We start from the raw sequence: 13,998 nt of genomic DNA, 5'->3' as shown, positions 1-13,998 counted from the left end.
AAATGTAAAAATTACAGGAAGCAAGGAGGTGAAAGAGTGCAGTATAGGCAACACTCCGGCAAACGCTTTATGTAAATAAGCAAAGTTTAAGCTTGAAATATCTATACGGGTAGGTACTATGTTTCTTTGGAGATCAGGGTGAAAACTCCCAGTATTGTATCAATTGCACTTTGAAATGTTGTTTTCAGTCCTATTTACTGAGAATCCTGGAGTTACCTGATGTGAGTGCTGTACTAGTGGAGTCTCTGTGCCACTGGGTAAGGTGCATCCTTGGTGCTTTGAGATTCAAAGATCAAGTAAATTTCATAGCGATCTTGTTCATCTGAAATAAATGGGAATTTTGTCAATGACCACTTTAGTAGCAAGGTTAGATTCATGGTATGTGATCCAAAGCTGTAGGATTTTTTTTCCATTGGCTTCGTTGGACCTTGAGCCTGACCAATTGTTGCTAGAGTGGCCTGAGCAGCTGTGGAGTGTGTTAGTCATTGCCCTTCCTGCCTCAGTTGCAGACAAACATAGGTGTTTTTGGACCAAATTGAAAAAGGGTACACGAAACATCCAGAATTTTAAGCGTTGATATTTTTGTCTTAACCCCCAACCACCCTCCAAAATCTTAAAAAAGAGAATTTTTTAAAAAAAGGTATGTTTTTTAGAAGACAGTTTAGATGTTCAAAAAGTTGACAGTAGAGAAGAAGCCTTTTCATCTCCCATATTAGATGTTGTAACTTCAACTCACACAGTGTATTGCCATCACTGAGGACTGCAAGTTATATTTTGGTTTGAGATAACCACACCAAACAGCTGTTGTGTACCAGATGACCTCTCCTCCCTTTAAAATTAGTGATTTATGTTTTGTCTTGTGTCATGTAACTTTATGATTAGGAACACTAAGATTTAGAGATAAAAAACTTCTTTGACACCCCTTTTCAAGTGTATTCACATCTGGATTAGCTGAGTGCCAGTGCCTTGCTCAGCTGGCAGCATGTTTTGCTGGTGGTGCCTAGGCTGATGCAATGCTTCCCTGCTACGCTGGACTGTATATCTCCAATGCTGGCCTTCACACCTGGAAAGATACCCAGATAACGCTTGACTTCCAGAATGTGTCGTGCTGGAGGTAAAGTAGCTCAAAGGAAGCTACCTGAGACTGTGCGATGCCAACAGCTTGCTCAAAATTACTTTGAACTACTAGTGCTCTTACTAAATTAAAGTGACAGCAGTTGGATGTTGTTCTTCTCTCACAAGGCTGAGCATGTTGCCTCAGCAAATGCTGTAAGACTTGTCAACCTCTTGGCTTTTCTGTCCCACCCTTTCCTGTTAATGAAAAGTTTGGTAAAGTTCTTTCTTATCCAAGTCATTCCATAACATAAAAAAAATTTTTGTTGCCTAGTTCTGATTGAAAACCAATTACCAGAAATAGTAATGGGTTTCAGAAGAATCAGAGTCCCAGGGTATTGTAGTATTAGAAGCACTTCACTGTTTTCTTGGTAGCTCAAACAACTAGAATAAAGTGATTTAGGAAGCATGAAACAATACTAATTACTAACAAGAATACTACCAAAAGGTTTTTGAAAGCAGTGTGTGCCTGCCCTCAGGTAATGAAATTTGCTTCACTGTTTCCAAGGTTTTTCTCTGGATTTAATTTTTGCACTTTGTCTTCAGTAGCTCTCTTTCTAAGATAGTTTTCTTGCGTGCCCATGCTCTGTCCAGCCCTGAGGATCTTCCATGCTGTTAATCCTTCATTCAAAGCTCAGGCAGACACAATTCAATTAGTTGCTCCTGGAAGAATACACATGCACACCAATACCAGCAAACTGCTTTTTACAGCAGTAAACCTCTTTCATCTTTGTCAGTGGAGGCCTGTTTCAGAGTACATTAAAACCAAAGGTAGGACTCCCATTAGTCTTGGTGGAAGGTGGGTCCTCAACTGCAGACAAGCTGATAGTTCACTCAGGTAGCTTGTGGCCCTCCATAACTGCATGACTAGCTGGGAGATCATGTGGGATATTTAGGGATGTGAAGCTGAAGTAAAAAAACCTCAAACAGGCCTGCTTTATTAAGGATCATAATTCCATTCAGGAGATAAAAGAGACGTATTCTCTTTGATAAGAATTATTGCTGAACTCCATCCATAAAATGCTCCCAGCAGTACTCTTAATAAGTTGAATTACTGGCATTCTTGTGAACTGAATTATTTTCTAAGTCATTGTACGAAAGACACATTTTACAAACAAGTATGGAGACAAATACTTACCATAAGTATTTTTAGAAGGTAGACATTTTGCAGAGGATCAATAATTTTTAAACATGAGGAGTGAATAAGGAGTCAATGTTTATTATTTGGTTACTGTTTGCTTTGTATGTCCACTGTGCCCTGTCCTAGACAGCTTGCTGTCTATGTAACAGATAGACAGAGAGCAAGATGAACATGAGAAACAATGAGACAATGATGACAGGTATAATTGCATTTACTCTTCATGATAAAATACCTGTCTATTGCATGTTTCATTGTGGGGCTAGTTCCCTTTGACAACAACAAAAAATCCTTTACTTCCAGTTTACTAAATTCAGTCCCAGAGATTTCAGATTTCAGCACCCAAAACCCATCCTTCCTTTCAGGGAATTTGATCCTGATAGACCTGAAGAGAAAGAGGTTTGAAGAGTCCCAGTGAGATTCTTTGAAAAAAAAACTGTCTACCATAGTGACTGTTCAGTTTACTGGGCTGCAACAGGCTTCATGGAGACAGTTTTCACAGTGTCCCAGGAGGCCAGTGGGAGAAACCTACCTGACATGCACACTAAGTGCTAGGTCTAGTCTTTGGTCCCTGCTCTTGCATTTCGCAGTAGTCCTAGTTCAGCAAACATATAAACAGGATGAATCTATTCTTAACTCTGTGAAGAATAGTAAAAGAAGGAATCAACCATCTCTTTCAGGTAAAAAGAATATCTTGCCTTTTTTGACTCTTAGAGCTTTAGTAAGTTTGCCATTTGCTAGTCTTCTGGCAGAAGGAAAGTGCAGTCCTTTAAGCAGTTGTGATTCATCCTTACCACTTCCTCTGTTGTATATGTTTTTGACAGATCCTCTAAATAATTTTCATGTTTATTAGTGAGGGGTGGGAAAATTTTAATATTGGTCTTTTTGTGGGGCTGTGTAAAACTTGGGGGTGAAGGGCTAGGACTGTTCAGAGCTGTAACTTCAGGTTATAGTGTTTGGTTTCATCTAACATTGTGATGGGAATCATTCTGAGTTATGTGTTATGCGTATACAGACATGTAGATGTTATAGTGCGTATTTTGGCTTTATGTTCTTAAGTTCAGCAATACAATTACATTTGAAATGTCTTTTCAGTCCCCCAAATCTTGGATCGAAGAGGTCTTCAGTAAAAGAGAATGTGTACACATCATTCCCAGTTCAAAAGATCCTCACAGGTAAAACAATGAATTTCACTTTCTTTCTGTTTACATTTAGAATGAATAATTTTTTATGGGCATTGTGTGTAACTTGTATGAAATTCTTTGCAGTTTTGCAATAGCCTGGTTGGTGATTGCTGGTGTTTATGGGTCTTCATAGATACTGTCACCAGTACATTTTAAATGAGGCTGTTCGTCTGAATTAGAAATTGGCAATAATTGACCTTCCTAGGCTTCTTAGATGTGTTGCTCTCAGTCCAATAACCAAAACTGTGGTATGGCATCCAATTGACAGATTGAGTTACACGGAGTTACTGCTGCACAGGAATTCTTAATCCTATACCACCACTTTCTCCCTTCCTCAGAATAATGCCTGCTGCTGATCACAATCTTCTGAGATAGAGGTTTCTGGTCAGGCTGGTGTAGAGTGTGAAGAGTAAGGAAAATTAAATCCTACAACCTGTGTTTTAGGACTTGAGAAAGCAAACATAAATTGGCATTCCAGTTTGTGTATCTAGTGGATGGTGTTGCCTAAATAAACTCGGTGAGATCACATTCGGAGGATGTAAACTTGTAATTGTGATCGTATTGTTTTGAACACACGGATAGTGTACAGTAGATAAGATAAATAGCTCATTTGTGAAATGCAGATTTGATATACAGTCTGAAATGCAAAACACCAAACAAATCACTGAAGTTACCCAGTACGTCTTCCAGGGGTGCGTGCAGAAGAATACAGCCTTTAATGCTGTTGATGAGAATTTTTTCACAAGTGAGTTGATACTTTCTAAATGCCATTACGGATGTTTTCTTTTATACAAGCGTGTATTAATTATCCATCTTTTATCACAGGTGTCCTGCAGGGTGCCAGGTGTGCCAGAATTTAATCAGGTAGGAGTGCATAAATAGGTATCTATGATTTTTATAATGACCTAAAGTTAGTGATAGGCATTCCTAGTCAAGGAACTAATGACAACAAAAATATCCTTCCTCTTATATTGTCAAAGCAGCATTTCTGGGGCTGTGCTGGTGAATGTTTAGCATAAACCTGGGTAAAATAAATTGTACGATAACCTTTAATTTATTTGCAATAGGAAATTTTATCCCAATACCTTGTGTGGGTGAGTTTGTCTTAATCTTCTCCTGAGGAATGAAACGCAGAAATATGGCTTTAAATGGGAGACAATTCCAGCTATATCCTGGGTAATATGAAGGAGAGTGAGACAAAAGCCATGGAGAACAGTAAGAATTATGGAAAGAGGAAGAACAAAATAACGGGAGAAGAACATGGTGTAACCAAAACTAGCACTCAGTCGCCCCAGGAGAGCAGCTCTGGTGCCAGCAGGATCTGCAGCGGAGGGCTCCAGCATCGTGCCGGGGGGTTTCCTGAACCGGGGGAACCTCCGTGGAGCCGAGAGAACTGCCAGGAGCCCGCAGCTTGTGCCACAGTGGCTGACGGGACCTGTGCAGGGCAAGGAGCGTTGGCGGCCAAGCCCCCACACCTATAAAAGAAGCTCCTGGGGAGCACCAGGGACCAGGTTGGGCAAAGAGGCCGTGGCGCGATGGCAGGGGCACGGTGCGGCGCGGCACGGCAGTTGGCATGGCAGGGCGTGCAGGAAGGGCGCTGAAGCTCTGACAACTCGACCAGGGAGCAATGGTATCCACCCAGCAGAAAGCCATGGCCTCCCTAAGCTCTGCACCTGCCCCAGCTGATGCAGCTGCCCAGACAGAGCTCCGGTGGGCACACGCTGCCAGCCAGGTGCCAGGCTGCGGGCTGTGCCCTGCCGTCATGCCAGTACGGGACGGCAGCAGTGAGCACCGCGGTGGGAGGTGCGCCCAGGGAGAGGAACTCCTCCCCTTGGTAACAGAGCTCCGTAAGGAGGTGAGTAGGTTGAGGAGTATCAGGGAGTGCAAGAGAGAGACAGACTACTGGACTCGCACCCTACCTTCCCTGAAACAGGCCCAACAGGCAGACAGGATGCATGGTACGGAGGATTCCCTGTCCTCTCTCTGCCTGGCTGAACACAGTGACTTAAGGGATAGAGGGCAATGGCGACAAGTTCCTGCCTGGCGCAGCAGGCGCGTTCTTCTGTGACTACCCCACCTTCCCAGGTGCCCTTGCATAATAGGTACAAGGCTCTGCAAGTGGAACCGAACAATAATGAGGACAAGGGTTCCTCTAGCATGGAAGTGTTGCCAAGGTTAAGTCGGACTACGCCCTGTGTCAAAACCACTTCCGTAAAGAAAAAAAGATGGGTGATTGTCATGGGAGACTCCCTTCTGAAGGGAACAGAAGGCGCAATATGCACACCAGACCTACTTCTTAGGGAAGTCTGCTGCCTCGCTGGGGCCTGGGTTAAAGATGTGAAGAGAAAGCTTCCCACCATGGCATGGCCCTCAGATTATTATCCATTATGGATTTTTCAGGTAGGCAGCGATGGAGTTGCAACAAGATGTCTGAGGGCAATCAAGAGAGACTTCAGGGCGTTGGGACGACTGGTTAAGGGATCAGGAGCACAAGTAGTGTTTTCTGTCCTTCCAGTTGCAGGGAATGATGAGGAAGAAACAGGAAGAGCCTGGTGTCAATGGCAGAATTTGGGGGTTTTTGATAATGGGTCGGTCTACACGACATCAGGCCTGCTGGCGGCAGACAGGGTACACCTGTCTTAAAAGGGGGAAAAGGATCTTTGCACAGGAGTTAGCAGGGCTCATTGAAAGAGCTTTAAACTAAATTTGAACAGGGAAAAGGATAAAACCAGGCCCACTAGAGATAAGCCTGGGGGCGGCATGCCAGTGTTTGAGGAACAGTGTGCTAGTGAGATCCTTTGGTCTGCCATCTCAGTGGAGGTAGGGGATGGAGATCCATGCGGCAGCAAAGACATGATGGAGATCCATGTGGCAGCAAAGACACAAGGGTTACTGATGTGTTAGAAACCATGGAAGTGCCTGAAAGTCATCACGTAGGAATGGCTTCTACCCATAAAAAGGTGGCCGGATCAGTAAGTGGCCGGATCAACTGAAGTACATCTACACCAATGCACTCAGCATGGACGACAAACAGTAGGAGCTGGAAGCCATTTTGCAGCAGGAAAACTATGATATAGTTGCCATCACGGAAACATGGTGGGATGACTCGCACAACTGGAGTGCTGCAATGGATGGCTATAAACTCTTCAGAAGGGATAGGCAAGGAAGGAGGGGCGGGGGTAGCCCTGTATGTTAGGTAGTATTTTTATTGTCTAGAGCTTAATGATGGTGACAATAGGGTTGAGTGTTTATGGCTAAGAATCAGGGGGAAGGCCAACAGGGCAGATATTGTGGTGGTGGGAGTCTGTTATAGACAACCCAACCAGGATGAAGAGGCAGACAAAATATTCTATAAGCAGCTGGGAGAAGTTTCATGGTTGCTAGCCCTTGTTTTCATGGGGGACTTCAACTTACCAGATGTCTGCTAGAAATACAATGCAGCAAAGAGGAAACAGTCTAGGAGGTTGCTGGAGTGTGCGGAAGATAACTCCCTGATACAGTGGGTGAGTGAGCCAACTAGGGAAGGCACCCCACTGGACCTGTTGTTTGTGAAGAGAGAAGGACTTGTGTGTGATGTGATGGTTGGAGGCTGTCTTGGGCCTAGTGATCATAAAATTATAAGAGTTTTCAATTCTTGGAGAAGTAAGGAGGGGGGTCAGCAGAACTGCTACCTTGGGTGTCTGGAGGGCAGACTTTGGCCTCTTTAGGGGCCTGGTTGACAGAGTCCCTTGGGAGGCAGTCCTGAAGGGCAAAGAAGCCCAGGAAGGCAGGACATTCTTCAAGAAGGAAATCTTAAAGGTGCAGGAGCAAACTGTCCCTATGTGCCAAAAGACAAGCCATCAGGGAAGAAGACTGGCCTGGCTGAACAGAGAGCTTTGGCTGGAACTCAGGAAAAAAAGGAGAGTTTATGACCTTTGGAAAAAGGGACAGGCAACTCAAGAGGACTACAAGGATGTCATGAGGTTACATAGGGAGAAAATTAGAAGGGCCAAAGACCAACTAGAACTTAATCTGGCTACTGCTGTAAAAGACAATGAAAAATGTTTCTGTAAATACATTAACAACAAAAGGAGAGCTAAGGAGAATCTCCATCCTTTATTGGATGTGTGGAGAAATGTAGTGACAAAGGATGAGGAAAAGGCTGAGGTACTTAATGCCTTCTTTGCCTCACTCTTTAACAGTAAGACCAGTTGTTCTCAAGGCACCCAGCCCCCTGAGCTGGAAGACAGGGACAGGGAGCAGAATGAAGTCCCCATAGTCCAAGGGGAAATTGTTAGTGACCTGCTACACCACTTAGATACACACATGTCTATGGGGCTGGATGGGATCCACCCAAGGGTACTGAGGAAGCTGGCAGAAGTGTTCACCAAGCCACTTTCCATCATTTACCAGCAGTCCTGGCTAACCAGGGAAGTCCCAGTTGACTGGAGGTTAGCAAATGTGACGCCCATTTACAAGAATGGCTAGAAGTAGGATCTGGGGAACTACAGGCCTGTCAGCCTGACTTTGTGCCGGGGAAGGTTATGGAGCAGATCATCTTGTGTGCCATCACGTGGCACATACAGGACAACGAGGCAATCAGGCCCAGTCAGCATGGGTTTATGAAAGGCAGGTCCTGCTTGACTAACCTGATCTCCTTCTACGACAAGGTGACCCACTCAGTGGATGAGGAGAAGGCTGTGGATGTTGTCTACCTTGAATTTAGTAAAGCCTTTGACACTGTTTCCCACAGCATTCTCCTGGAGAAACTGGCTGCTCATGGCTTGGACGCACATACCCTTCACAGGGTTAAAAACTGGCTGGGTGGCCAGGCCCAAAGAGTTGTGGTGAATGGAGTTAAATCCAGTTGGTGGCCAGTCACAAGTGGTGTTCTCCAGGGCTCAGTATTGGGCCCAGTTGTGTTTAATATCTTTATCAATGATCTGGATGAGGGGATCAAGTGCACCTTCAGGAATTTTGCAGACAACACCAAACTGGGTGGGAGTGTTGATCTGCTTGAGGGTAGGAAGGCTCTACAGAGGGATCCAGACAGGCTGGATCGATGGGCCAATGCCAATTGTATGAGATTCAACAAGGCTAAGTGCCGGGTCCTGCACTTGGGTCACAACAGCCCCATGCAGTGCTACAGGCTTGGGGAAGAGTGGCTGGAAAGCTGCCCGGCAGAAAAGGACCTGGGGGTGTTGTTCGACAGCCAGCTGAATAGGAGCCAGCAGTGTGCCCAGGTGGCCAAGAAGGCCAACAGCAGCCTGTCCGGTATCAGAAACAGTGTGGCCAGCAGGAACAGGGAAGTCATCGTCACCCTGTATTCGGCATTGGTGGGACCCCACCTTGAATACTGTGTTCAGTTTTGGGCCCCTCACTACAAGAAAGACATTGAGGTGCTGGAGCGCATCCAAAGCAGAGCAACAAAGCTGGTGAAGTGTCTAGAGAACAAGTCTTACGACGAGCAGCTAAAAGAACTGGGGTTGTTTAGTGTGGAGAAAAGGAGGCTGAGGAGAGACCTTATTGCTCTCTACAACTACCTGAAAGGAGGTTGTCGTGAGGTGGGTGTTGGTCTCTTCTCCCAAGGAACAAGTGATGGGATGAGAGGAAATGGCCTCAAGTTGTGCTAGGGGAGGTTTAGATTGGATATTAGGAAAAATGTCTTCACCAAAAGGGTTGTCAAGCACTGGAACAGGCTGCCCAGGGAAGTGGTTGAGTGACCATCCCTGGAGATGTTTAAAAGATGTGTAGATGTGGCACTTAGGGACACGGTTTAGTGGTGGACTTGGCGGTAATAAGTTAACAGTTGGACTCGATGATCTTAAAGGTCTTTTCCAACCTAAATGATTCTATGATTCTATGAAAGATGGTAATAGAAACATCCCTGATGATACGTTTTCCGAAGGTTTATCATCTTCTCTGCAGTGGGCTTTCTGAGTCCGTGCTTTTGGGAAGGCAAGCAACAAAAATTACATCACTTTGGTGCTTTTAACTTGTTGTGTGGGTTTTTCAGACAGGTAGTATTTTGTGGCTTGTATTAGTTAATTGTTTTCAATCCAACATTTGTCATTTAGCTGGTGTTCCCAAATAGGTTTTGATGCTATATGTTTTTGATAATGAATTATCAGTTGTTGGAACAAAATTTTTAACTTCCCTTGACATTTGTTTTGTGTTAAAGGTTTCTGAAGGCTGAAGCAACAAAAAAAAAATGAGTTTCTGATAACTAACAATTAGCAAGCTGGTGCTAACTAGTGCTGTCACCTGCATGAGCATGATTATTTGCTTTTTCATTATGTTACACATTTTATTTTGCTTCTAAGATTTATGTGAAACAAGAGTCACATTTTCCAAAAAGCAAATAAATTACTCCTTGAAATCAGATCACTGTAAAGGGCTGATATACGGAATAGTGTTGGCCTTGTAAGTAAGGCAAATGATCTGTGTGGCATCTGTTCAGAAAGGGTCAACTCCCTCTGAGGAAATGGTTGCATGTCTATTTTGCTTTAGAGCAGAAGAATAGAGATTCAAATATTTTTGCAGGTATTCTGGAAGTAGAAATGCAGGGAGGATTTTAATGCTTCCTTCTAACCTGCCAATGCCCAGGTGGGTATCTAAGCTGAAGTTAACTTGTGCTTCAACATATAGGGGTTTAATCCTGTCTAAATTGAGACTACAGTAGTTTGGCAGTCCTCCCCCTTCCCCCTGCGGAGTGACCATGTTGTTATTTGGTCTGGGAGAATTAACCTGGCCGGGTGGAAAACCAAACCAAGATTACCTTTCCACCAAATCAGCCTCCTAATCAAACACAGGTTAGCTGCATGAATGTGAATGCTACGGTGGGAGAGGGAGGAAGAGAAGCTGGAAATGTGCACCCTGCAGGGTGGGTTTGTTTTTATCTTTCACCTTTCTCTGTAAGACATCCTGTACCTTTGTGGTTTTTTATCTTGTAGGTGTTTCTTTCACTTTTCGTTGAGCATTTTCATGCTGTTTAAATTGATGTGACTCCTATTTGTTGGTCTGTCTATATATGCAGAATGGGTGTGGGTGTCTGATGATCATTTCAGTCAGCCATTATCTTGCAAGTACATTTTCTCAAATGTTAACTGTTCTTGTGTTCTTGTATATCTTAAGGTGTGCACAAAGCTTTGTTTTAGGAGAATTTTTCTGTTCCTAACAAGGGGAAATAATTTTCACATGAGTGTTATAACTGGTTATATTGTATTTATTAGATCAGCAAAGAAACAGGTTTTGGGCGTCCTGTGATCTGTAATTTTCCACAACAGTCCAAAAGTCATGTGAATGTACTTGATGCCTACTATAATTTGACCTAATATTGTAGGCAAATGAAATCTGTTAATGATTTCTTATTTGCAGAGAACTTCCAAGGTTTGCAAACAGTTTATGAGTAGGTTATGCAACTGTTTGCTAATACTAAGTAGAATAACTCCATTTAGTAGTTGCTAATCAAATTTGAGTAACTTACTGGCACCTTTGTCCGTGCTTCCCTGGTGTGTTGAAGTGGCCTCTATCTACTCTTCAGTGCAGTGCTCACAAACACATCTCAGACAGCACCTAGACGTAGCATTCTCACTGCATGAATATTCATGAATCTGGTGCTGAACTTCTGTATCCTTACACATCTGAGATGTTCTCACAAATTGTCGCTATATCTGACCTTTTAGGCATATTCTTTGGATGCAATCTCTGAAGTGCTGCCTGCCAGGGCACTGGATTTTGTAATCTGGCTACTACAGTAACTTTTGCCTCAGTGTGACCCTTCAGGTTTCCCCTTGTTGCTTGAAGTGTGACTTATCCAGAAGTCATGCTTTTGTGTTACTGACATTGCTCCCTCCTTCACTAGTAGCCTAGTGAGCCTTTGAGGCAAAGAAGGTAAAGTCATTGCAAAGACGCTTTAAATCAATTCATATGGTACATTCATAGGATTAGAGGATAACTCAGGTGGGCAGGGACCTGGGGAGGTCTCCAGTCCCAGCCCCTGCCCAAAGCAGGCTTAGCTGGGGCGGTCAGACTGGGCTGCTCAGGACTTCACCCAGTCGGGGTGTGAAACCCCCAAGGCCAGAGAGAGCTCCCCATCCCCAGGCCCCGGCTTCATCGCTGGGCTGGTCTCCTGGGGAAGAGGCTTCTCCTTAACTCCAGCTTGAGCCTCCCGTGTTTCTGCTGTGCTGCTGCATCTTGCCTTCCCACCACACACCACTGTGAAGAGCCCAGCTGCATCTCCACCATTCCCTCCTGTCAGTGCCAGGGATGCTGTTGGATGCCCTTGCAACCATCCCTCCTCCCAGCTGGACCATCCCTGGTCCCGCAGCCTCTACTTGGAGGCCAAGGGCTCCAGCCTTGCCATCCACCACCAGGATGGTCACTTGCCCCTGAGGTCCCACCAGTTTGCTGGTTTCTGTTCTGTGTTGGGGACCAAACTGGAGGCGGTACCTAGACAGGGTGTGACAAGGACCAAGCAGAGGGCACAGTCCCTGCCCTCCCCTGGCTCTCGGGCCATGTCCTGCTCACACCACCACAGGCACTGCTGGCCCTCATTGCTGCCCAGGCACACGGGTGGCCCCGGCTCAGCTCACTGCCCACCAGCACCCAGGGCCATGCCCCAGAGCTGCCCCTCCCCAGGGCTGCACTTGTCCTCCATCCCCTCCTCTGGGTCACTCGTGGAGATGGTGAACAGGACAGACCCCACACAGACTCTGCAGGACCCTGCTTCATACTGGCCTCCAGGCAGCATCTGACCTAACAACCACCAACTTGTGAGCCCATCACCCAACCAGGTCCTCACCCACCAATGCGTCCTCCCTCCCAGACCGTAATGTCACAGCCCAGGTACAAGAATATTAGGGGATACAGTGCCAAAAGCCTGGCTAGAGTGGAGGTAGGTGGCATCCGCTGCTGTCCTCTCATCCCCACAATTTTGTCGCAGAAGGCAGTCAGGTGAGTCAGGCATGATTTACCCTTGGTAAATCCTTGCTGACTGCTCCCTGTTGCTGTCTAGTCCCTGCTGTGCCCAGGCATGGGCTTCAGGAGGACATGCTCCTTGATTTCACCTGGGACTGATGGGAGGCTGGCCGTCCTGCAATTCCTTAGATTGGCTTTTGCCCTTTTTTGAAGGCAGGTGTGACATTTGCCTTTCTCTGACTGTTGGAGACTTCCCTGATCTCCATGACCTTTGAGAGCTGATGGAGAATGGCTGCACAAGGACATCAGCCACCTCCCGCAGCACCCTGGGGTGCAGCCTGACAGGTCCCAAGGACATGTGTGTGTCGAGTGCTCCCAAGTGATCCCGACTCAACCATCATCCTTGTCTGGTAGCTCTTCTCCTTGAGCCCTGTCACTATGCACACAGCAGAAAACCTTACAGAAAAAAACCTGAGACAGCTGTATGTTATGTTCTGCTTTGGTTTCCTCAACCTTCCTGAGAGCCACTTAGTCTTGCCTTTTGACCTCTCAAGTATCTCAGGAGTCCTTAGCACCTTGTCCCTTCCTGCTAGATGGCTACAGAGTGAGTGTGCCAGCTTGGAGCAGAGCATGAGCTATTTGGGAAACACCAGTCCTTCACAGTTCATACTTTTTGCTATGGTAATCTCTGAGGTAAAAGCAGCTGCATGTACCCTGCACACCTGTGTGGTAGGTCTATGTGGAGTTCCTCCACTGCCTGCTCAGCATAACTGAGCTGTTCTGAGTGTAGCTCACCTCTGGGTACATTTACATGTAAACGTTAAGTATGTAATGCAAATGATGTTAATTACTAACATAGTTCAGTGTTCATTTGGCCTCTCAGTTTCAAGGTTACAGCACTGATTTGTCTTGTCAGATGGTTAGTTCCTTTCCACAGGATATCTGCTTTGAAAAGGCAGGTTGCTCTGACTCTTGCTGCTCTAGGAGGAAGTGCTGATGTAACCCCGTATGGAACAGTAATGTATGAGATAGATAGTCATTCTGTGCTCATATTTTGATGATGGGCTGAAATTAATTAACATTTTAGAAAATTTAATCCATTGCTGGTGAGCCTGATTGATTGCTTTTCAGTGCTGTCCTTCCAAGCACTAGTATTTGCTGAGTCAGACTCAGTCTGTGTAATGTGGTATGCGAGTAATGTAAGGTAATATAGCATTTGGTTGGGACCACTGTTGGTCCTCTGTCTTTCAGAATGGCTCCTGGATGAAAGGTCTTGTTATTGTGAGACCACTCTAGGAGTACAGTGACCACAAGGTATTTTCAGGACCAAAGGACAATAGGGTATCTATGTTTTTTCTCATCTTTCATCTAAAGATCAATTTTTTCCTGACATTTGCTGTCTCTTACCCTGGATTCCTCCCAAAAAGCAAGCATAAAAAAGTGGAGCAAGGAGGCTAATAGCACAGCTGTAGAGAAATTTGTCCTCTGAAGACCAATAATAAAATCAAAACTGTTTCTTTCTTCTGGTCCTTCCTTTGAGCTATGCAGGAAGAGTCATAAACAAGTATAGTCATCAGCCTTGTGCTCCTTGTGGGCAGATTTTATCCAAATCTGTGTCCCTTGTGCTACCTGCTTTACAGCTATGTTGCTCTGAAACACTTTTAG

At 45.2% G+C, this 13,998-nt stretch overlaps 1 protein-coding gene across 2 annotated transcripts in view; it reads left to right on the top strand.

Moving 5' to 3' along the window:
• TRPM6 (transient receptor potential cation channel subfamily M member 6) overlaps positions 1–13,998 on the top strand; it is a 109,379-nt gene that overhangs the window by 25,458 nt on the left and 69,923 nt on the right. For both annotated transcript variants that reach the window (XM_030004071.1, XM_041120984.1), the window contains 2 exons: positions 3,347–3,426; positions 4,261–4,299. In XM_030004071.1, coding sequence (XP_029859931.1) covers positions 3,347–3,426; positions 4,261–4,299 — 119 coding nt within the window. The remainder of the gene's footprint in view (positions 1–3,346; positions 3,427–4,260; positions 4,300–13,998) is intronic.

Source organism: Aquila chrysaetos, chromosome Z (assembly GCF_900496995.4).
Source record: "Aquila chrysaetos chrysaetos chromosome Z, bAquChr1.4, whole genome shotgun sequence".
In the NCBI taxonomy this organism is placed as follows: Eukaryota; Metazoa; Chordata; class Aves; order Accipitriformes; family Accipitridae; genus Aquila; species Aquila chrysaetos.
The sequence above is the reverse complement of the archived record's forward strand: the minus strand, read 5'-3'. Positions and strand labels throughout refer to the sequence as shown.